The sequence below is a fragment of the Cupressus sempervirens genome, chromosome 3 (genome assembly GCF_028749045.1).
Source record: "Cupressus sempervirens isolate cs-2001-9-10 chromosome 3, ASM2874904v1, whole genome shotgun sequence".
Lineage (NCBI taxonomy): Eukaryota > Viridiplantae > Streptophyta > Pinopsida > Cupressales > Cupressaceae > Cupressus > Cupressus sempervirens.
Window position 1 is genome coordinate 609,233,606 of NC_143120.1, and position 25,002 is coordinate 609,258,607.

The following is a 25,002-nucleotide window of genomic DNA, read 5'->3' on the forward strand; positions in this document are numbered from 1 at the left end:
GCCAAATTATTGAGTGTTTATTTGATCTGTGACTGCAACCCGCGAAAATCCGCGATATATCGCTGAATTTTTCAACTATGCTGTGAAGATGGTGAAGGATTTGGCTATAGGATATCAACAATTTGTTTAACTAACTGCTCAAATGATGTATTCAATAAATAATAGAAGTCAGGGTGATCATGGAAACGATGACAACGAGATTAAAGGCAATCATAAAAGTAATGGCATCCATGGAGAAGGGAATAACTTTGATATTCTGGCACTTCCAAAAGAACCGCTATATCTACTTATAAGCCAAATTTTTTAGAAGCACCTACATGAGAACAAGCAAGACAAAAAGGTGGATAGGGTTGGTAAGATTATTCAAGGATGTACTAGCTCTTGAATGACGAGTTTCATGCAGCTATTTCCTTATAGCTGACTTTTGTCAAGTACAAAAATAGATAGAGGATATGGGGGTACAAGTCAAACCAGGGTTTGTAGTGTAAGGTAGGTTGATCATTTGCAGCGATGATGGTTCATGAGATGCATTGCATGTTCAGGGGTGCATAACTTGGATACATACTTCCTATGTTCGATTTAGAGGCCATCGTGTATTGCACTCTTCATTTGGATGGAGAAGGCCGAAGTGGCAATACAATGGTTGATCACTTTGGGACATGCTTATATCATATCATATGCCTATTGTACTTCAAGGTTGATTGACAAGTTTAACAAAAAAGAGCCCGAGTTGTATTTCAGGTAGTTGGAGTTCCCAAAAAACCCTTAGTCATTGCCACAGATGTTCCTAAGCACAAGCTAATTGTTTTATTTATGGAGGTATTGAAAAAACCCCTTTGTGGTTGGGCGTAATCATTTGTTTCAAGTGCTCTATAGGATGCCATCAACAAGGCTCATAATATGGAGTCTGATATGCCAAATAACTGTTGTCACCAAAGTACAATCTGAAACTTTCATAAACAGCAATGAAGGAAATCCTCCTAACAACAATGTTTGGATTGGAACTCAAATTGCTTTGACTAAAATACTTCTACTCTCAAAACTGTGACTAAACTTGCAGCATAGATCTGTCGGAACTCACAATTTCCAAGTACATACCAACCCAAAGCAAGTGACTTCATGACATGTGTGTCACAGAAAGTAAAGAGAATCGTCGTGATTCAGGCAATTATGGCGATTTTGGGGTCTGAGGAAGGCTGGGCAATTTTTTGTGACTCGTCAAATCGGATCGCTGATTTTTGAGGCAAAATCAGCACCAAAAATTGGCAATTGGTAAAAAATCACCAATTTTTTTAGTGTATGTGATGGATTTAGTGTTTATGTTCCTTGTTTATGTATGTTAGGCTTTAGCTTCTATTTGATGATGTTATAATGTGTTTAAGTTATATTCAATAAAGGGTGCATGAAAAAAATATTAAATTGTTAAAATCTTTGAATTTCAAGGGTTTTTTCACCTTGCCGATTTGTAGCCAATTCATAGGCGATTGATGATTCAAGTAGGCCTTGCCAATTCTGGTTTCTATTTCTTTTGTCTCAAATGGTAATGTTTGGACTGCTTCATACTCCACCTAGGAATCATCAACATGATTGCATCATAACACCATTGATCTCTTCAAACTCTTCATACATAGCATATGGCCTAGTCAAATCTGATCCACTCATGTCTCCATCTCTACATGCCGGGAAAACACTAGTGGCTGATACCCAAGGTGTGTGCTCAACTACCCTATCCATGTTCACAACTTGATCCTTCAAATGGCTCTCCCAAAGTGGTAATACAGAACCCTCATGGTACAGAGTACATGAGCACACAATTTTCTGCAATATGCCTCTTCTCTTGTTCACACACATCTGTGTGTTCTTTATGCTTCCTTACCTGAAAGAGCTCATGCTTAACCTCACAGTCCCTTTGAGTTTGAAAAGATAAGACTCTAAGGTAAGCTTTCCTTTTTGTCTAGTTGGATCCCTGTGGTTGACTTGTTCTTTCAATTTTTTTAAGGCACTGTCTTGTATTTGACAATTTTGTTGTCACTTACTTAGCCTCCTTCATTCTTTTCTTTCATTCGTCACATAAACTTTGGGTCGTCAATATTTTTTCCAAGCTGTGATAGATTAAATCAGACCTCTTGTAGATTCTATCTACATCAAACACATCATTTGTAACTCTTGGATCTTGACAGTCATCATTCAGAGACTCAATCACATTTACATCTTCGTGCTTTAGGATTGCCCTCTCATGATTGCAAGAAGATATATGACTGCTGTTGTAACTCAGAAAGTTGGAATTTGTTGCGTCCCTTAGAGTAGAGTCATCAACGCCCTGAAGCACCTCTCCTTCCATGTGAGGCTGCCCATCGACAAGTTCTATTTCACGAGATATATCCAATTGAAAGTAATTCATTTCATCCATCATAAATGTTGTCACATGGCTGCACGTGAATCCTTTATAAATACCCACTGGTTTCTCTTTATATAGATAAAATGGAACAACAGTAGAATTATTAATGGAAGCATCAAAATTATTCATCTCTTCACATGGCTTATCAATCGTGTCGTCTAAGTCACCCACCAATAAACTCCTGCACCCTTTACTTTTATTAACAATTGATTCTTTAATTTCATAAACACCATTGTATCCATCTGTGATAGAAGGACATGAAGGAGCAACTTCATTTTCAGGTTTTTAGTCTGATGAACAGTAGAACAATCATCTTTGCAGATAGAAGCATCTGTAGCACTACCTTCAACCTCAATATCAGCTTCCCTTAGTTTCTTCACCAAGACTTGTTCAAAGGCAGCTTCTGATTTTTCTTTTTATTGTACTTCACAATGCCGGTTTACTAGTCTCAAGATTACAACTAAACTTAAGAAATTGTTAAAGGAAAACTGTTTTTTAAACCCCTCAGGCATGCTTTGGTACTCTTCAAAGAGTTGGATGCCTATTAAGAATCGAATCTTTAATTTGATAAACACCATTGTACCCATTCATGATAGCAAGAGGAGATGAAGTATCAGCTTCGTTTTCAGATTTTTCAATCTGATGGACAGCAATGCACTCATCTTCCCAGATAGAAGCACTTGGGGCATTAGCTTCAACTGGAGGATCAACTTCCTTTAGTTGCTTCACTAAGCCTTCTTCAAGGGTAACTTCTGATTTTTCTGTCTAATGTACTTCACAATGCCTTGTTTGGTCCCAAGATTACAGCTAAACTTAAGAAATTGTTAAAGGATACCTGTTCTTCCTACCCCTTAGGCATGATTTGGCACTCTTCAAAAAGTTGGATAGCTTTCTGTTCATAACTCCCCTTGATCTAACCTTAAACTGTGCTACAACCCATTGTAACCCATTGTGGTACCTGTGAGTTTTATTGAATCACCCAATAGGATGCTTTGAAAACTCTACTCTGATTCCGCTCTAATATCTCCCTTGATCTGAAATTTTAATTTTCTGATTGATGAATATTTTGTGACTTCTGATTTAATTGCTCTTTATTTTTGATTTGATTTTTTTGGAATAGAAGAATAATGCTTGGAATAAATAGTGAATTGCAATTTAACTATGTGATTTTTAAACAACAAATTTCACAGTTAAACCCTTGCCAGGCATTATTTAATTAATTAAATCTAACCATACCCGAATCACCTGGCAATAGATAATATTATTTGCTGATAATACTTGTTAGCCAGCCACAGGCAATAATCACACTTTTGGAAAAAAATCCCCTAGGAAAGCCACACACTTAAAACCTTCAAATAGCTGTGGCTGAAAGCTGCAAGGATATTCCGCATGAAATATTGAAAAGATGAAACTTTTAACTTTTGAAATTACTACTATCAACATGCTTTATCTCTAATTATATTTCTGTACTCTGAATTTAAATGTGCAGTGTTTGGTCATCGAGATAATATTACTGATGCTGTCGATGGTCCTAAAATTGCCGTTATATCATATACGATGCTAAGTCGTTTGCGGAAGAGTATGGTCAGCCTCAAATGGGGGTTGATGATTATTGATGAATCACACAACTTGCGTTGTACAAAAAAAATGATAGAATGTGAAGAGGTTTGACTCATTGGATGCTTTTCTATTATGTTAGCAATAATAAATTCTCATCAAACCTTTACTCCATCTTCTTAATTTTTTTAATAATCCAGTTGTTATTTTCCCATTTATAATGTTTATTTTAACTTTCTTCAAAGAGAAAACACTGTTTATTTTTTTTATGCAAACTTTAAACCTTTTTCAACATTTTAAGTCTTCGTTGCATTTTACAGTTGTAGACTTGACTACGATTGATTAGTAGTTGAGCTATAACCATACAAAAATCTGATGTATTGTTTTTCGATCAGTTAGGATTGTTGTAGAATTTTGATTTGTAGATGCACATTTATGTTGAAATCATTACACTCTTATATTAGAAAAACATAGAGTGCAAACTCTTTTTGTGAGAATAGTAAGTTAGATTTCATTAATCTATAGAGTAGTTTTACTTATTTAATATGCTATCATTGCAGTTTACTTATTGTAAGTTATAAGTTCAATATGATGGAGACTATATTGGTTGAAGAGTTCCATTTTAGGAATCCCTTCTGTAGTAGAGCTGCTGATGAGGAGGGTTTCCAAGCTGAGCTTTTCAAGTTCGGGGCCTCAGTTCTAGGCCCCTATCTCTCTACTCTTTTTAATAGAGTGATTGACACTGGGTTTTTGACCTCCTGGTCTAGGCATCTAATTTATCCCATTCACAAGATTGGCCCTGTCTTTGATTCAGGGAACTACAAAACCATCATGATTGGGCACACTTTTGCCAAACTGTATGTGACAGCTCTTAATGCTATGCTATTTGCGGAGCTCGACAGGAATGGTTGTAGGGCTAGAGGGTAGGCCGGTTTTCGGGCGGATTATTAGACTATGGATCATATCTTCACACTACGGGCTATTATTGAGAGGCCAGACACATATCAGAGAAGGTCTATTGTTTTTTTGTTGATTTTCGCAAAGCTTTTGATTCTATTCCTAGGGAGGCTCTGTTTGAGAGACTTAGGGAGATTGGTATTTCTGAGATGCTACATCGCTATTATGAGATTGTATGAGACTGTGGTTGGCAGATTCCGAACTCTTGAGGGCTTCTCGGATCTAATCCATAGCACCATTGGGGTTAAGCAGGGTTGTCCTCTCTCTCCTACTTTATTTGGGTTATATATTGATGAGCTTAAGGACTTCCTCTTGAAGTCTTCGCTCTCAGGGGATGGTTGTTATCTTCATCAGGTTTTGATCTCTATTCTTCTTTTTGCGGATGATGTGGTTCTCCTTGCTTCCTCTCCAGACAGGTTATAGAGACTTCTTGATGGCTTGGCTTTAGTTTTTGATCAGCGACATGTTGTGGTTAACTTGGGTAAGACTCGGGTCATGGTATTTAATTGTTTAAAAACTTCTCATCTTCATTTCATTTTTCAGGGTCAGGAGATTGAGATCACTTCATCCTACACATAGTTGGGGGTTATGTTTTCCAGTTTGCGGTTCAGTATGAGACCAACTATTCAGCCCAGAGTTAATAAGGGTATGGGTTCTCTTGCTTTGCTTGAGAAACAATGTTTCAGACATTACTTCCAGGATACCTTGTCTAAGCTATCTCTCTTAGACACTCTTGTGCGGCCGGTTGTTCTTTATGGATCTGTGGTTTGGGGCCCTTCTCTTCTTAGCTCAGATTGGGCCTCGATAGAGCAAGTTTAGACTTTGTTCATGAGGTGCATCATCAGATGTCACAGGTTCACTCCTCACAGTGTCATTTTTGCTGAGTTTGGTGCTCATCCTTTCAGACTCGCAGCCGTTTTTGATTTGGTTTGGTTCCTTCATCGTCTTTGTGGGTTTATGGATACTGCTGGGGACTACGACCGCTACTCTTATTTAGCCTATTGCTCTTCTATTTCTACTGTGGATGCTCAGTCTAGTTCTCACACATGATGTTAGTATGCACAAGTTTCTTCTTTGTTGAGTTCGATTGGGATTGACATTGATCGTCTCCCCCTCTTTTTAGTTTTCGTTGGATGCCGCTACTCATCTTCTCCCTTCTCGGTAGGAGTTGAATGAGCATGTTCATCTTGATATTTGTAGATGTTACATTACTACTACCTAGGTTAACCCTCTTGGTGGGTTATGCCCGCGGATGTCTTTTTATGTCGAGCAATTTTTGGAGATTTCTGATGGGATTATTGTCCATCCTAGCTATCTTTCATGGCGGTGGTCTCATGCCTTGCGGATCTCTTTAGGTTCTTTCAGAGTTGGTTATCATTGTCTTTGGGCTCAGACTGATCATCATATTGATAGTGGGGAGCGGATCTGTATGCTTTGTTCTTTAGGGGAGGTGGAGAATGAGGCTCATTTCCTTCTTTCGATGCCCTATTTACTATGAGCTTAGAGGGAGATTCTTTTGTCTGTTACAGGAGTCCTCCTCTCTTGATGACTTTTTCCGCTATTATGATTAGAGATGTCTTGCACTTTATCTTTGTGAGGCCACCATGCTCCATGATAGCACGATCCAGGCACTGGTTCCACACCGATAGTCATCTACTCAACTCATTACTGCCTTTTTTACACCATTTATCCCCTTTGCGTGGTGTGAAAAGGACTTCTAGCTCTATTCGATCTAACGGGCTTTCCAGATGTGTCAGATCCCGTTTTGGCTATTTGCACTAGCGACACTCCTCTGTAAGTGGCTAGAGACAGTACGGTGCCTCTACACATCGGCATGTGTATCATTTAGTGACTGATTTTTTTTTGCCCAAGAAAGATTCCTAGCGCTTTCTCTATCTTCGTTCTTTGTTGTTATTACTTTGGTTGTATTTGTTTATTTTCGGACACCTTTGTGTGCTCTTGCTAGTGTCAGCTTCACTGTTGTATTCTCTCAGTCCCATAGACCTCTTTTTGGTTTTTTGTTGGACATTAATATCATTATCTTATCTTATCTTATCTGTAAGCAAGAAGCTTTTAGTGGTCTAAAGGATTGTGCTAGTGACATGAAGCTTTTGTTCTAAGCTAACTAAAATTTCTGATCATATATAGTTTTTATTTTGGTCATTGAATTTACCTTGAATATCTTCTTTATATTTATAATCATTTTAAAATTTTGTTAGATCTATGTTCCGCGGAGTTTTGGGGACGGGGATAGTAGGGGATGGATTGATGTGTTTCCGTTATGGTTACGGCTTAGGGCCAATTCTTAGGGGACGACAGGGGATGGCTGTTAAAAATAGGGATATATATATATATATATATATATATATATATATATATATATATATAAAATTAATTAATTTAGAGAAATTCCAAATATGCATATTACACAAGGTGAAAGAGCATGTGAAATGGATGGTCATAAATAGTAGATGACTTGATTTTTGGAAGAGAAATAGAGTAGTAGGATATTTGTTACATCCTTGCGAGCTTGGTCTTCCTTGGTATATATCTAAAGTAGATTGAACTTTTTGTTTGCTGGAAGTGACTGAAGTGGAAGCAAGTGGGGACAGTTAGGCAAGCACTTGCTGGTCGAACTCTACCATGGGGCTCATATGATGAAACTTATAATGGCTCGTGTATTGATAAATCTACATTAAACAAGGTCACAATCTTGTTTTTCTTTTTGTGCAATTTTTTATGAATTCTCTGCTAGAAATATCTATGTAGCCTGAGATAACAAAAAACTCTAGTAGCTACTTAACTGAATATATTATTGAGACTGGTTTTCATATTTTAAAAGCTACGCATTGTAATGTGGAATGAAAGTCTTGCAACTTTATAACACATGATTCTGCAAGCTAAACATTACATGCTGAAAAACTTGCTAATAATTGACACATTGCATACAAGAAAAGTAAAAAGATTGAGGAAGACTTGGGAAGGATCTTACATAGCAATTCACCCTAGAAGCTCATTCCCCAATATGCAATAATTCCCCTCAATACTGTATGGCTTGTAGATTGTATGCTGACCTGCGATTTTTATTGCTTGAAACAAATAAAACAAGATGTATCTATTATTAATCATTGGCTTTAGACTACATCCATGCAACTGAAATCCACATTTACAAATACTCTTAAGATATCAAATTGATTAAGTGGGGGATATTTGCTCCATCTATATTATTACAATAACATGAAACAAAAAAATGAGCGTGCAACTACCTGATTGAGTGGTGGTTTGTCACCATTGCTGTATTGAAGAATGTTTATAATATGCAATTAACTTGAAAATACATTGCAGGGATCAAACTTGAGATACCCAAATGGTAAAATCTTATTATACACACATATAGAACAATCCCAATTATTGATAAGTGAATATGATGAACATGCAGCAACAAATCTATAAGAAATATCACTCAAAATCTTGGATGTTCAACACAAACTCCTTAAACTGTAATAGCATAGAGAAATTAGAGCTCACTATTGTCAAAGTGCCTTTTCGCATAGAAGATTTTTGCATGGGAACATCACAATGAAGAAGATTGGACATCCCATTGACCCATGAAGCATGATTGTGGTGTCCGTATGAAATCACCAAGCTAATTTTCTGAATTGTCTCTTTCAATGACATGAGAAATGATGTTTGCAAGGGGTGTAAGCATGAATGTTGATGGTATTCCTTTGGGGGAGTATCCTAAGCATTGGATAGATGGATAGCATGATTGACATGTTACATTCACGACTGTTTTTGTCATCGATGTCAACATAGCTTTGTTTTTGTAAAGACTGACAAAGTAGTAGATGAAGAACAACGTCGTACATACTGTGTATCGATAATCAGTTCGAGTGCAGTCGAGGATGTAGTCTACATTGTGTCCTAGTTCTGTGGGCAAGTGCGCATACAAAGAGTCGAAGACATGCAAAAGTTATTCATGAATTACAGAATATGTTATGCAAACAGAGTACCTGATAAGTGTTTTTTTATGTTTGGATTGCATCTCATAATAGGGATCAAATTGTGATGAGCGCAGTTAGACAGTGATAGTAGACAACCTGATGATGACGTTAGTAAGTTTGCAAGGTCAGAGGTTGCACGTGTGAAAAGTTGTAAAGACTGTAAGCTGACAATGATTTTTAATTGCGAAAAGATGTAATGTTTGGTAATATCTTAATGAGATCCTATTATAATTAATTGGGAAAGCCTCAAGGCCGACTCAAGGAATTATTTTGAGGATATGGTATAAAAGAAGGTTATTTTCCTTGAGATGAAGAATGACTTGGAAGAAAGTGTGAATTAAACAAGTAATATGTGAAGTTGGTTAGTGTGTGTAAGCGATCTAACGAATTATTGGATGTGAAGTTGGTGATTTGGTATCGCGATTAGAAGAGTTTTGGTTCAGTCAAGAGGACAAAGGAGTTGAGGTTATTTCATTTTTATTATTCTGCAAGGAATAATACAAAGACTAGTTGGACAATGAGTTCAATGGTCTTGCCCCTGAAGCTGTTTGGACAGTGGATCCATCTGCCTTCTACAACTCCTAATAGGGATTCAAAGTCTCCTAACAGGGATATGTATTGAATGTATTTCATTTGCTCCTAACAAAGTCCATCCTCTTACAATGAACTTTTATATTAGTACATCATTTTGTGGGTACTCTCCTTGCCGGGGTTTTCCCCCTGATCAAGCGTTTCCCTAGTTAACATATATGGTGTTATTGTGTATGAGTATCTTCTTATGGTTACTGATTATATTGCTCACATGGTTAAGGATTAATAAGGTTGATAAATGTTTTAATAGTTGGATAAATGATTCACCCTCCCCACTCTCAGTCATTTTGGTGGACTTTACTTTCTAACAAGGAGCTCCATCCTCACAAGCCAATAAGAATCTCCATGTCCTTCGCAAATCAGAAGCATAACAATGAGAGCCCCAACTCCTTTTATTGCTGTCAACCATTTTTTTGGGAATGCTTTTCCACTACTTTTTCGAGAATGCTTTGTTGCTATTTTTCGAAAATGTTTTATGCTAACTTTTGTTTGCAAATTATTTTTGGTTACCTTTTTGTTGTTAAGAATGTTAGCTTGTGTGAGATTGTATCTATAGATCTATACTTAAGCTTTATATTACATAATCGATTCATTAATTATATATATATATATATATATATATATATATATATATATATATATATATATACACATAAAGATTATATTAAGAATCTAAGTAATGTAATATTCCTTAAAACAGGTTGTATAAACTCTTACTGCTGATTGCTCATTGTACTCATGTAAGATTGGCAGATAATAATCTGATTACATACTAACCATCGTAACTGATGGTTTGTTATCGGCAAATTATAATTACTAACCATTGTGACTGATGGTTTGTTATCGGCAGATTATTATCAAGAACCATCGTGACCGTCGGGCATTAGTAATTTTGTAACTATTCAATGTGATTGTCCATCATTGCCCGCACATATATATTATGATTTGCGATGAGAAGTTGATCAATCTCAACGACAATCTAACTCTCTCAGCGCAGACCAACATTGATTATCAGTCTCCATCATAATTTAGTTTTTCTCTTTTGAATTCATTCAACTATTAATAATCAGAATTTATAGTATAAGCTGCTCTACACTGTAATTTAGATTTTATATAGTCAAGATATATTGAAATTGAGATTTACACCAATAAGAAGATCCCAGCATACTATAACTTTACATGGTATTAGAGCCAAATTGGTAGAGAAATCTCAAATTTCAAATAAAGGGAGAAATAATGACAAATAACATCAGAGTGGAAGATAGACTTGAAGGTGCATCAAATTTCTTCTCTTGGAAAACTCGCATTATTACGATTTTGGAAGAACTAGAACTAGAAACCTACATTGAGCAAGATATCCCAATACCTCAAAATTAATCTGAAAGACTCACCTAGAAAAGATGAAATAATAAAGCAAGGAAAATCATTGTTGATTCAGTTAAAGATCACATCCTTCCTTTTATATCAAATATCAAAAGTGCATATGAAGTATTCAAGACCATAAAAAATGCATTTGAGATAAATAATTCAAGTAGATTGATCACCTTAAAATCTCAATTACTGAATATTAAAATGGAAAAGGAGATTCTATTCAATCTTATTTTGAGAAAATTTCTAAAACAAATAAATGATTATCTTCCAATGGAAACAAAATAGAAGATCAAGAACTCTCATTAATAGCTCTGAGAGGATTACCAATGTCTTGGGATACCTCTATAGAAGTGGTAAGCAGACCTTCAATTCCTACTTTTGATCAGTTGAAAAATGAATGCATAGCAGAAGAATCAAGATTAATCTCTAGAGGAATCACCTCAAATCAAGAGGGAGAAAATCAAGCTGTTCACACTGTTTCGAATAAACGAAAGAGAAAATTCAATAAGAGAAAAATCAATAATAATAAAAGGAATTTTAAGAATAAAGATTACTCTCAAGTTAAGTGTTATAAGCGTGAGAAGATAGGACACACCTTCAGAAACTGTCCAGAGAGAGAAAATTCTAGCCTCTCTTGCATTCTGCACTTTGAAGTGAAATAAATTCAAATAGAGAAGCTTGGATCATAGACACTGGTGCATCTCGTCACATCTCTGAATTCAAAGATATGTTTGATACATTTGGAACCTATATCACTGAAGGAGTTACAATTGGAGACAATTCTACCTATCCTGTAAAAGGTATTGGGACCTATTCTATTAAATTAAAAGATGGAACTACTCTTAATATTAAAGATGTTTTGTTTGTTCTAGGCATAAAGAGAAACCTAATTTCTATCTCAAGTCTAACCGATGATGGACATCATGTCACCTTCAACAAAGACAAAGTACTATATTGGTTTGATAACTCAAATATGAAAAGTGCTATTATCATAGGGTCTAGATTTGGAATATTATATAGATTAAGCAATATTCAGATGTAAGCCCTTATTTATGAAACATCAAATGTTAATGAATTATGGCATAGATGACTTGGACACATTGGGTTTAGTTCACTTGCTAATTTAGATAAGATCTCTTCTGGTACTCTTAAACTAGACTCATCTCATATAGGAACTTGCAAAGGGTGTGCTTTAGGGAAAATCATAAAACAACCTTTTCCCTCTAGTGAACATAAGTCAAAATTAGTCTTAGAACTAGTCCATTCAGACCTTTGTGGACCCATGCCCACACCATCTCTAGGAGGTTTCCTTTATTATATAGCCTTTATTGATGACTTTTCTAGGAAGACTTGGATCTATTTCTTGAAAGTCAAAGAATCAAATGAAGTTCTATCAAAATTCAAAACCTTTAGAGCATTAGTAGAAAATCAGACAAGTAAAAGGATTAAAACATTAAGATCAGACAATGGAGGAGAATATACATCTGATATTTTCAAAAGTTTTGGTAATTCTATTGGGATTAAGAGGGAGTATACAGTACCTTATAATCCTCAACAAAATGGAGTCATAGAGAGAAGAAAATAGAACCATCATTGAAGCTACAAAAGCTATGTTACATGATCAAAATATGCATGCCTCATTTTGGGCAGAAGTTTCTAAGACTGCAGTATACAGTCAAAACAGATGTCCACATTAAATTTTAAAGAATACCACACCTGAAGAAGTCTTCTCAGGGATCAAACTAAATTTAAGTCATCTTAGAATATTCGGATGTCTAGTCTATATACACATACCCAAAGAAAAGAGGACTAAACTTGAATCTTTTGGGAAGAGAGGTATATTTATACGATATAGTGAAAATTCCAGGGGTTATAGAATTTATATTCCTGGACAAAGATCATTCGAAATAAGTAGAGCTGTAATTTTTGAAGAGGACTCTACTTTAAATCTTTCAACCCCATAGAAGATGAACCAAACTCAGATGATGAGGAAATTAGACAAACTGAAAATCAGAGGGAGCACACATCTGGAGAAAGATAACTAGATATAACTAATGGGAAGAAAAGACCATTATGGGCAGGGAAGATGCTTGAAGAAAACAATGTAGAACTAGATGAGATCTCAAAAGAAAAAAAGAGAACTTGAAATCACTCATGTTACACTGCTCTTATAATTGAGCTAAACAAAACCAAACCATCAACAGCTGAAGAAGCCCTAAAGTCACAAGAGTAGAAAGATGCCATGGTAGAAGAATACAATTCCATAATTCAGGATGATGTTTGGGATATTGTAACTAGGCTTAAAGACAAAACAATTGTATCTTCAAAATGGTTATACAAAATCAAATACGCTGCTGATGGAAGTATTGAAAAACACAAAGCTAGATTTGTTGCTCGAGGATTTTCTCAGAAAGTTGGCATTGACTATGAAGAAACGTTTGCTCCAATAGCTTGTTACACTTCTGTAAGAACAATTATTGCAATTGCAGCATCAAAAGGATGGAAGATTCATCAAATGGATATAAAAACTGCATTCCTAAATGGGGTCATTAATGAAGAAGTCTACATAGAACAACCTGAAGGGTTCACCATAAAGATAAAAATTTGTATGTATGTAAACTCAAGAAAGCACTCTATGGTCTCAAATAGGCTCCTTGAGCTTGGTATGAAATGATAGACAACTATCTATCCAAACTTGGATACTCAAAAAATGAAGCTGACTCAAACATATACTTCAAAACCTCAAATGATGAGATGTTAATACTTGTTCTATACGTTGATGACTTGCTAATCACAGGTGATGATAAATTAACTGAAAAATGTGAACAAGACCTGATAGCTGAATTTTAAATGAAAGATTTAGGGTTACTACACTACTTCTTGGGATTATAAGTAAATCAGAAGAAAGACTACATTTTCTTACATCAAGGAAAGTACACTCAAGATATTTTGACTAGATTTGGAATGATGGATAGTAAGCCCTTATCTACTCCGATGGGAACAAACTTACACAAGATAAAAGAAGCAGCATCAAAATATGAGGACATTGATCCTACTCTCTTCAGACAAATAATTGGATCTCTTATGTACCTTGTGAATACCAGACTCGAGATATGCTATGCTACAAATGTCCTTAGTCATTTTATGTGTAAACCTAAGAAGATTCTTCTTATGGCTACAAAACATATATTAAGATATTTACGAGGATCTATTGGCTTTGGATTAAAGTATGAAAACGTTGAGATAAATCTGGAAGGATATACTTACTCAGATTGGGCAGGTTGCTCCTCTAACCACAAAAGCACTATAGGTTGTTGCTTTAGTCTTTGTTTAGCAATGATATCTTGGTTTAGCAGAAAACAACCAGTTGTTGCCTTGAGTTCTACTGAAGCTGAGTATGTAGCTGCTTCCATGGGAGCACGTGAAGCAGTTTGGTTAAGGAAACTATTATTTGGGCTATTTGGAAAACCCTCTAAATCCAACGGTGATTCATTGTGATAATCAAAGTTGTATCAAGCTGTCAGAGAATCCTGTTTTCCATAATTGATCAAAGCATATCGAGACTCCCTATCACTACATAAGAGACATGGTTGGCAGAGATATCATTAAATTAAGTTATGTCAGTACAAATGAACAGAATGCTGATATTTTTACCAAACCTCTTGCAAAGTTGAAAATTGTGTACTTCGGAGGAAAACTTGGTATGACATTGTTGTAAATGCATTTATTTATTATTTAATATTCATGAATACAAATTATTTTTTGCTTGCAAGCTTGTAGTGTGAAAAGTGACGACTTTTTTGGTGAAGGGTGACGACCTTTCGTGTGTTCTGATCCTATTATAAAGTGACGACTTTATTTTAGTTGATCTGTCTTCAAACAATGGTTGAAGTTAGTGTTATCTTTGTTCTTTGGGCTAGATTTTGCCGGACACATTGATAACTTTCATGGTTCTTCAGGCCAGATCTTGCCAGACACCATGAAACCCATTGTTTTGAAGTTAGGGTTATCCTTGTTGTTCGGGCCGGATTGTGTCGGACACATTGATAACCTTCATGGTTCTTCGGGCCGGATTTCACCGGACACCATGAAAATCCATTGTGTTTTTTTTATCTCTCTTAGTTTGAAACATTATGATGATTACACCTTATTGTGTAAGTTAAACTTATTTCAATTTCCCTTGCTAAAGAGGGAGTGTTAAGAATGTTAGCTTGTGTGAAATTGTATCTATATTTTTGTGTCTATAGGTCTATACTTAAGCTTTATATTACATAATAGATTCATTATATATATATATACATAAAGATTATAATTACTAACCATTGTTATATATATATATATAAAATATTATACATATACATATATACATAAAGATTATATTAAGAATCTAAATAATGTAATATTCCTTTAAACAGGTTTTATAAGCTCTTACTGCCTACTGCTCATTGTACTCACGTAAGATTGGCAGGTAATAATCCGATTACATACTAACCATCGTCAAATTATAATTACTAACCATTGTGACTGATGGTTTGTTATCGGCAGATTATTATCAAGAACCATTGTGATTGTCGGGCATTATTAATTTCGTAACTATTCAATGTGACTGTCCATCATTGCTGGCACATATATATTATGGTTTGCGAGGAGAAGTTGATCAATCACAACGGCAATCTAACTCTCTCATCTCAGACCAACATTGATTATCAGTCTCCATCATAATTTAGTTTTTCTCTTTTGAATTCATTCAACTATTAATAATCAGAAATTATAGTATAAGCTGCTCTACGCTGTAATTCAGATTTTATATATTCAGGATATATTGAAATTGAGATTTACACCAATAAGAAGATCCCAGCATACTAAAACTTTACATTTGTAAATGTTTTTCTGTCATTTCTCTGCAATTGCTTTTCTTAATTTTTGCTTAGGTCACTTCTAAATAAAAGACCACTTTGAAACTATGCACTTTATTTAAAATATTTTGCGTTTCCATCGTTTCATATAAAATAATTAAAATAATGATAAAGCTAAATATTTAATTAACTCTATAAAACATTAACTTTTATCATTATTTAGTTTAATAACTCCAAATTCTATCAAATCCCATGATAAAAATCAAAACCAAGTCCTTTGCTATTACTAAAATTAAGAAATGTCTCTGTAAGTGCTCACCAGTGACTGGTAAAGATGTCTATATAGCTTACCTTAAAATCGATTAACCAGTTACTGCATCTGTGATCAATAATTGGAATCATACCAGTGATGCGCAACCTTCACGTGTCAAGGTAGGAAGTTTGAATGCACAAACAAAGCCAACTCACTGCAATTAACCAGTTATTACTTGGAACCATGGAAACTAACATCATGAAGTGACTGCAATTACTTAAACTCTCTCATGTGGAAGTGGAGAATAATTGAACTATACTTGGAGGATCTTGCACAATTGGTTGCACTGGAATCTACGAGTATTCAAAATCAAACCTGCCTGAGATTAAGGTCAACATAAGCAATGTGAAAAAGCTAGAACAGCAGCAAACGCTCTGAAATATTGAAGGATACATAGAACTCATGAATATGGGAGTAACTAAAAACCGATATGATATGAGCAAATCTCCTTTACCATTATTCCTCAACCAAGAGCTACTCATCTGCTGGTCTAAAGAAACTGTCTAACTTGTTTGCGAATCAAAATATGTAATCCAACTGGAGAGTGGACAATAGTGCTAATGTTCATAATTACAACTTGAAAGCCCTATGTAATACGCAGCATAGCATAAAGAAGTTTTCTGTCTTGAACCAACTCCAAATGTGAAATTTTTAAAGGTTACAACACTAAGCTTCATAGGATGAACTCCATGAATTTGTAAGATCTGAAATAAATAATAACTACATTTGTACATGATTAAAATTAGGGGAGTGCTATCTGATTTTGTTAAGGAATATAGATATGTTACACTTCAATTTTATTCACAGTTTAGTAATCTGAATATTACTGAACTGTATATATTCTATTGATTATACAGATCTGCAATGATAGAATCACTAATCTGAATTTATATGTTAAAATGTTACAGTAAATGTAAACTGAATAGCGAATTGCAGAGCACAAGTTAACAGTGAAATATAATGCAACTTGGCAAATCATTTGTAGTAGTATGTATTTCCTTGATTGATATTTTCCCAAGATTGCCAAATGTTTTATATGATTTGGGACTTATACCATTAAACAAGTGCTAGAATATATATGCCTAATGTCAATGCAACACATGATTGCTAGAAATTATCAATATAAATCTGAGAGATATAGTTCAGAGTCTATTCATATTTAAGCAGTCAGATTATATATATATATATATATCTCAGAATATCAATATTCGACTGAGTGAGAGACGATATTGATCACTGAAGGTAGTGTTATTGTGATACGTTAATTACATAGTTGCATGAGGACAGGGGTACTTTGGGTACGGGTACGGGTATGGGAATTTTTCAAAACAGGGGATGGGCCTATGTGTACGGCAATTTATTTTTTAATTATAATTTTAATATTTTATAGCAAATCTGAAAATATGAATCACGAGTCATGACAGTTAGAGTTTTCAAGAACAGTGATAAAGTTTGGAGCTGTGTAAGTTTTCACTGTTTCAGTTTCAAATTTGCAATACTTTTGAAACAATATGTATGCTAAATGAAAATAAAAAATTTCGAAATCCTATATGTTTTGATTCTTGAATCTTGACACATAACATAGAAGGAAGACTTTAAACATGAACGAGAAGATCATAAATCGTTTAACAACATAATGCAAATGATAAATATCTAACTTCTAACTTGAATAATGATAAAGTTTAGTAGTTTATTGTTCAAGTGATTGTTAATCAATTGACAATATTGTATCAAGTTTTAAATTGATTACATATTAGAATTAAGCTCGATGAACAATAAGTTGTTACGCAAAACAAAAACAAAAACAAAAACAAAAACAAAAATCCAACATCTTAGTCTATCATCTACTCTTCTATGCTTTGATCATCCATATCAAGGGCCTCAACTATGATGCTGTCCAAATAGTCATCATTCTCAAGCTTAGGTTCCTCTGTTGATAGAATAACAAGGGGTAAGTCAGTAAGGCCATCTACTTCGACCTCTCCATCCAAAAGAGAAGCAAGCTCTCCATCAAGTGGAATTTGATCCCATTTTGCGGAAGGACCCTCATTGTATCTAGGATCTTGACAAGAGAAAAGACGAAGTGAGCAATGAATGTACACTAGGTTCTGTGCTTTCTTTGACCCTAAGCAATTCCTCTTTAGTGATTGAATGAACAAATAAGTACTCCAATTTCTCTCACAAGATGAAGAGCTAGCTACTTGTGAGAGCAATCTTATTGTGAATGATTGCAATTCAGGAGCTTCATTTCCATCGTTCCACCACCACTCTATAGGGTCTTTCTTTACTTTCACATCATATAAAGCTTCCACGAAACCAAAGCCATCTTGCCCATGTGAAAACGTATTCCATTGAGTCCTCAAAATTGAAGCATCCTCACCTCAGCCATATATCTTTTTTACAGCAGCCCAAAATTATTTCATTACCTCTCTATCTTGATGTGGAGCCCTCTTCCTAGTCACTTGTACATCGTACCATTTATGATTAAGTGCATATGTAGAACAATGAAGAGGCGTGTTAAGCTTATTCCATCTTCCGTATAGCTTTTCCTCTATTAAAGGATATAGAGAAGGATCTTTTGCATCACTTATTGTTTTGACTCTTTAACATATGCAATCTATAGCTTCAAAGATTTCTCCCAAACATGTCTTATCTGAATCTGCAAATCTGATCAGCTCACATATTGGCTTAATAAAGTCCACAATTTTTTTACACCAGCCCAAAAACGTTCATCAAGAACCATACTCCTCACCTCAACTGCAGTATCTGATGTAGATTGTCTCCAAGATATCCATGCATCACTAACAATTGTGGAACACAAAGCTCCATTGACTTCGCAAAGGTGGTCAAGAAGAATGTAGTAAGAAGAAAAATGTGTATCAACAGGTTTGAGTATCTCCACCTTGGTAAATTTATGATAGATGGCTTGTGTGTGGTGATGGTTGCATATGAGCATTTGTATTTTCCTCCGCTTCTCTATGAGATTTGTAATCCATTGGAACTTGCCAATGTCTTTGAGTTTATTATTCACTGAAGGCACACAACACATTGTCCAAAATATATGCTTGTACCTTTTTAATCAACTTACCGGCTGCTTTCCAAACAGGGGTAGCATCAGTACCAAATTGGACCACATGTGCAACACCCATCTCCTCAATGGCATCACATGGCTGGGTATGTAGATATTTTGTATTCTTCTCTTTCCCTGAACAATCTATTGCCTTAAAAAAAGGCCTTTTTTTGCATGTTACGATGATATTAAGTAGTAGACAATTTCTAGTATCTGTCCGCTCATTCATCACAATGCTGCAACCCTCTGTAGCCTAAACACTTTTCATTGGTGTTGTTTGCTCATCTAATCAGGCATTTTCTTTATCAATTACAGTAGTTTGAAGCTTTTCATACTCAGGCGACTTATATCATGTTGGTGTATTATGGTTTGCTTGGACCATCTCACTTAAAAAGGTGAGTGAGCAACATTAAATGCTATTCCATTTGCATAAAGGAAGCGTGCGATTTCCTCATCAATTGCCTCTCAACCTTGCACATCAAACAATTGTCCAATGGGGTTTGAGCTGCCAATGTGTGGTCTCTTTCGAGCATATTCAGTTGTTACATCTGTAGATGAGACATCCACATCTGAATCTCTATTTTGACTCAGATTAGGCCTTGTTGAAGCATGAGAGCTCTTATTAGCAATAACAACTTTCCCCGCAAACCTTCCTTTCTCCCTCGCAACATCATACCGCTTTGGCTCATTTAAGCAAATCTCAACACCTTCCCCCCTTATGTGAAGGAAATGAGCCTTCACCCTCGTGTAAGATCCTTTCCATTTCAATGGACAAAGCTTACATTTAATCTCAATTGATCCACCTGAATGCTTTGGCCCTGTGACACGATCAACATACTTACGCAAGGGATTCAACTCTTACTTTCCTCCACCTGACATTCTACATAGAAAGATAAAAATAAAAAATATTAGACTGTCAAATTGGTAACTATTCTATCTAAATACAGTTAAAAAAAATATTTATAAGATACATTGTCAGGTTCTGTTATAGTTTGCATTTTCTGTTTCAATAATTTAATTTGTAATTTGTAATTTTAATTGATTGCAGGCTAGTTTCAAGTTTAATAAATTTATAATTATAATTGTTGCTCAATTTTCACACATGTTCAAATGGAGGAAAACATAGATGCTTATTACTTTCAAGTAATTCTTAGAAATGCATTAAAGGAAAGTATTTTATTCATATTGAAATAATATACAATGTTCGTATGATGGAACAAATCATGATGGAAATAAAGTACTGAAAGTAAATTTCTCCCACACATTTGACTGTGAGAGTAGTCCCTATGTGCTGACATACACCTATACTCTACTGAAATCAGTAACATGAAAGAGGAGTAAAGGAGAAAAAGGTCATGGGCACTAGCCATTGCCCGTAATGACTAGTGAAGTGGCATCCATCCGCATCCACCTTTTTGTTGTTCCGGATCTCGCCCTTTCCGTGCTTCCAATTCCTGCATTTACAAAGGAAAATAGGTTAGATCCAATGGATCTAAGCAATGCTGATAGCTCACTTCAACTTGCATTCACCATCCTACTCGCTATTCATCTCAGTAAAATACAGGCATACATCAGCAGATAGAGAGGTCAATCACGAAGAATAAAAGTATTAAAGGGACAATTCATTTTGTTTTGAAACCTTTTACTTATAAAAACTGGTGAAAACAGGATAAGTGTAGCATGTGGGATTGATATGCATACCAGGAACAGTAAAATGAAACATTAAAGGGACAAACTTTTTAAGTTTTGAAAACCTTTTGTTTCATATATGCAAAAAGAATGAATGCTACAGCTAATAGAAGGCAGTATGAACCTGAAGATGACCCTAGAGAACATGGTTCAGTTTCTTGAAATGATGTTGAATGCATGCTTCTCAATGATAATGAAGAAGGTAATAAAAGATTTTGTCATGGACAAAAGGGGAAAGGACAGGCAAGATCATCTCAATACTAAAACCTGAGAATGCAATCAGCACTGACAGCAGTTCGTAGTCTAGCCACAAAATAAAATAAGAGGAATATGCTACAGCAATACAGTATGATAGATGCAGTAATAATAAGGAAAACTTTTTATATTTGAAACAATGAATATGGACAACTAAGGACAGGAAATACTCAATCAATATCACAACCTTTTCCTGTTCAGGGACTTGATCATATAGTGGTTGATCTTGCTGTAGGAGAATAGCTTTCCACAACAATTAAATAATGATGCAGAAGTGTATTCTTGGGGTAGACAAGAGCATGGAAAATTAGGCTTTGGTGATGGTAAAAAACAACAAAATGGTTCCACAAAAGGTTAATCTTCTTGCTGGTGAAAACATTGCACAGGTTTCTTGTGGGAGAACACATTCAGTTACCTGTGCAACTGATATGGACTGTTTTTCTTATGAAAGAGGTGGATTTTTAATACATATGAATTATGTGATTTAAATGACATCAAAATCCAAACTGAAGTAGGCTTTAGGAAATCATGCCCAGAATCAAACAGAGGAAATATGGTGTCCAAAATTCACTTCCAGCAAAGACAAAACAAGAAATCTGGTATGACTTTCAGTAATGAATCACAGTCTCTAGGAGTTCAACCAAATACAGTCAGCATGGAATTTCATACAAGGAAAAATTACAAATACATCAATAAATATGGCGCCCAGATATTGCATCGTTTAGCTAAAAACCCTCTTTAAAACTTAGTGAATGATGTCCAAGGAAAAATCACAAGTCTGAAGTGATAATAGCGTCCAAGATTCAAACCCACCAAGAGCCAGTAACAAAGATCAGTTTATGACAACTTTCAGCAAGGAATCACTATTTACAAGAGTTATTGTTGCAAACATCTTAATGAAAATTTCATATACAGCAAAAGGAATCCATGGGAAAGTCGGCATCCAAAGAAAAACCTCCATATTGCATACCATGAGCCGTGAATCTCTAGGCGTCACTTCCAGCAAAGACAAACAAAATGATGTGAACTCAGCAGAGAAAAGGAATCCATGAATATAGCAGCCTGTGAGTCCGTGGCTGGATATAACAACAAAGAGAAGTGAAAGGGCGTCCAAGACTTAGCAAACAATGAGAAACCCACAGAGAAAAGCAGATTTCGGCTTCAGATGATACCAAGTGATCAGTCAGCGTCCTAAAAAACCGTTGCATTTCATACTACAAATCTGAAGAACTCCCTAGATGTTGCGAAATTACCACTCCCAGCAAAGAAACACACAGACATGTGGAAGCTTCATGGCGGCTAGGGTTTCATTTAACCCTACCGTGTTTGCTGCTCATTCCCGTGAGTTCCAAATGTGAAAATAAACTCTCAACTTTTCCTTTTATCATTTCCTCAATTACATCTTAGAAGATTTCGGGTCCATGTAAGATGGAGTGTAATGTGGAGTCGTTTTTTATGCAATTTATTAAAATAGTAGTATAGACTTATCACATAATGTCTATGTATTATTTTAATTATTATTAAATTGCATTGCATTAACATGCGTATTGTAATATTATTTTTCTTTAGTTGATAATTTATAAATCAACTAATAGATAATAATAAATTTTAGAATGCAATTTAATAATAATGCCAAATAAAAAGGGAAAACTCACTCTTGACTTTCACTTTTTTTTTTTTTAATTGCATAGTATTAAAATTGTAATTATTATTTTATAATTGATATTCTACGAATCAATTATTTAATAATAACATTCATGCAATTAAAAAAAAAGAAGTCAAGAATAAAAAATGAGTTAAAAGAGGGTTGCATTATAATATCAAGTTCAACTAAGAGTATCAAGCAGTTAAAGGAGAGTTGATATTTTTTAATTCCAAATTTGAAGGGGCAGTCTCAGTTGATATTTTTAGAGGCCCAGTTCAGACTGAGGAGTTTAGAGTGTATTATGGAGTGATTTATGGTAGTTTGGGGGTCTTTTTTAGATTTTTCTTATGCATGGATGGTAAACGCTCAATTTGAGATATCTGGAGCATATTTTTGGAGTTTTTAGAGGTTCTTGATACTGAGTTAACTCATTATTTCGACCCAGATTTCCTGTTTTGATATAGATGGTATTGTTGTTATATACTCTTATTTTTTGGAGGAGGAGGTTCGGATTTTGAGAGAAGAAGGATGCTTATGTGATTTTGTCCTTAGTATCTTTTTCTTCATTATTCTGAGCTATTATGCAGATGTATTGTTTTTTGGGCCTTTGATTGGAATAAAGTTTTCATTGGAACCAGTTTTGGAGTGAAAGATTTGGTTGTATGCTTCAAGGTGATTGACGTTATTCAAATTGTGTTTTTATTGATGGACTTTTCTGAATTATGTCTTGTCTTGCATCTTTCTTATCTAATATCTATTTCACAGGTTTTGAGTTGTGTTTCCCTTATTGATATATTCGATTGTGATTAGTTTCCTTTCGTATATTTTCAAGTTCATAAACCTTCTCTTAAATTATTGATATGAATTAGTAGATCTTCAAGCAGGGGTTTTTGTGATTATCTGTTTAAAAAACTTTCATTGTGTCTCAGGTATAACAGTACTTTGTGTTATCAATCTTGGTGTATCACCTTATTTTAAATCTTTTAAGCTTTTCATGTTCAAGGTTGTCTTTTTACCCTTTTCCATATAAGTTTTCACATCTCCATTAGTACAAGTAAGGTATTAGATATATCATATAGGAACCGGCCTAGAATCCAAAGGTTCAACTAGGTCATAGGTTACCCACAAATTTTGGTTGATCCAATGTTTCTCCAAAATCGCTGCGAGTTTTAGGACTTAAAGCAAATCAGGGTGCAGATTTTGGAGATAACAATAATGTTATAAGAAAAGAGTTGAAAGAACTTACTAATCAAATTTGTTATTATAACATATATAGACTAGCCAATCAACAAATTCAAGGCACTAATATTTATGGGTTAAGACTTGTTCATAAATAAAATGATATTAGTATGCTAATCCAATCAAAGTCTACACACAGAGAAAATTTTATATGAATAAGTTTGAAAGAAAATACACTGTGCGGTGTGAAGAGTTTCATGCTCATAAATTTATAAGGTCTACACACCGGGCAAACTTAATAAGAGCAAATTTAACATCTTAATTTTATTATAAAATAGTATTCATTTTAATTTTAATTTTTAAACTGTATGTTTAAACTTTAAATTTCAATTTATGAATTTAAGACAAAATGAAAAGTTTTTAGTACAAAAATAAAATTTATTATTTATATCAAATGATAACCCTAAAACTTGAATCAAAATGAAATTTATTATTTATTTTGACTTATACGAAATTCATTATTTTTATGCATTTATAATTTTATATTGTGGTATGAACTATGAAGTTTGAACATTTTGCATTAAAATTTAATAGTTTGATTAAAATTTAAAACTAACAATTTAGTTTTGGATTCTATTTGGAATTGATTGATTAATTTTGGAATTATTTAACCTACTCGGGTTTCGATCTGGCTGCAAGTCTGCTCGAAAATGGTTAAAAACGCCTTCTTATGATGTCTCTATCCAACATTGATGTTTGTGTGCGCTCTATTTGAGTTGATCGTTTGTTGTTGTCGGCTCTATGGAAAAAAGTCTGCCTTATGTAAGAAAAACATTGGCCCTGTGTAAATAAATGTCAGACCTGTGGAAATGTCAGCCTCGTGTAAGAAAAATGTCTGGTATGTGTGAATAGAAGTCAGGTCTGTATAATATCAGCCAAAACAAAATAAGCATAAACAAACGCTTGGAAATGACAAAACTCCTATCACAAATAGTGAAGTATAAACATTGAATGGTGAAACAAGTGCTATTACCCTATTTGTCTTGCCACGTAAAGTCAACACTTCATTGCATTAACGTTTTGTTTTGGCTTTTTTGCCTGCCTAGAATAGTTTTAA

At 34.7% G+C, this 25,002-nt stretch overlaps 1 protein-coding gene across 1 annotated transcript in view; it reads left to right on the forward strand.

Moving 5' to 3' along the window:
• The window catches only part of LOC149568152 (SNF2 domain-containing protein / helicase domain-containing protein / HNH endonuclease domain-containing protein), a 288,465-nt gene that overhangs the window by 80,848 nt on the left and 182,615 nt on the right, over positions 1-25,002 (forward strand). The window contains exon 4 of the mRNA XM_089821153.1: positions 3,888-4,063. Within this exon, the coding sequence (XP_089677279.1) occupies positions 3,888-4,063 (176 nt within the window). The remainder of the gene's footprint in view (positions 1-3,887; positions 4,064-25,002) is intronic.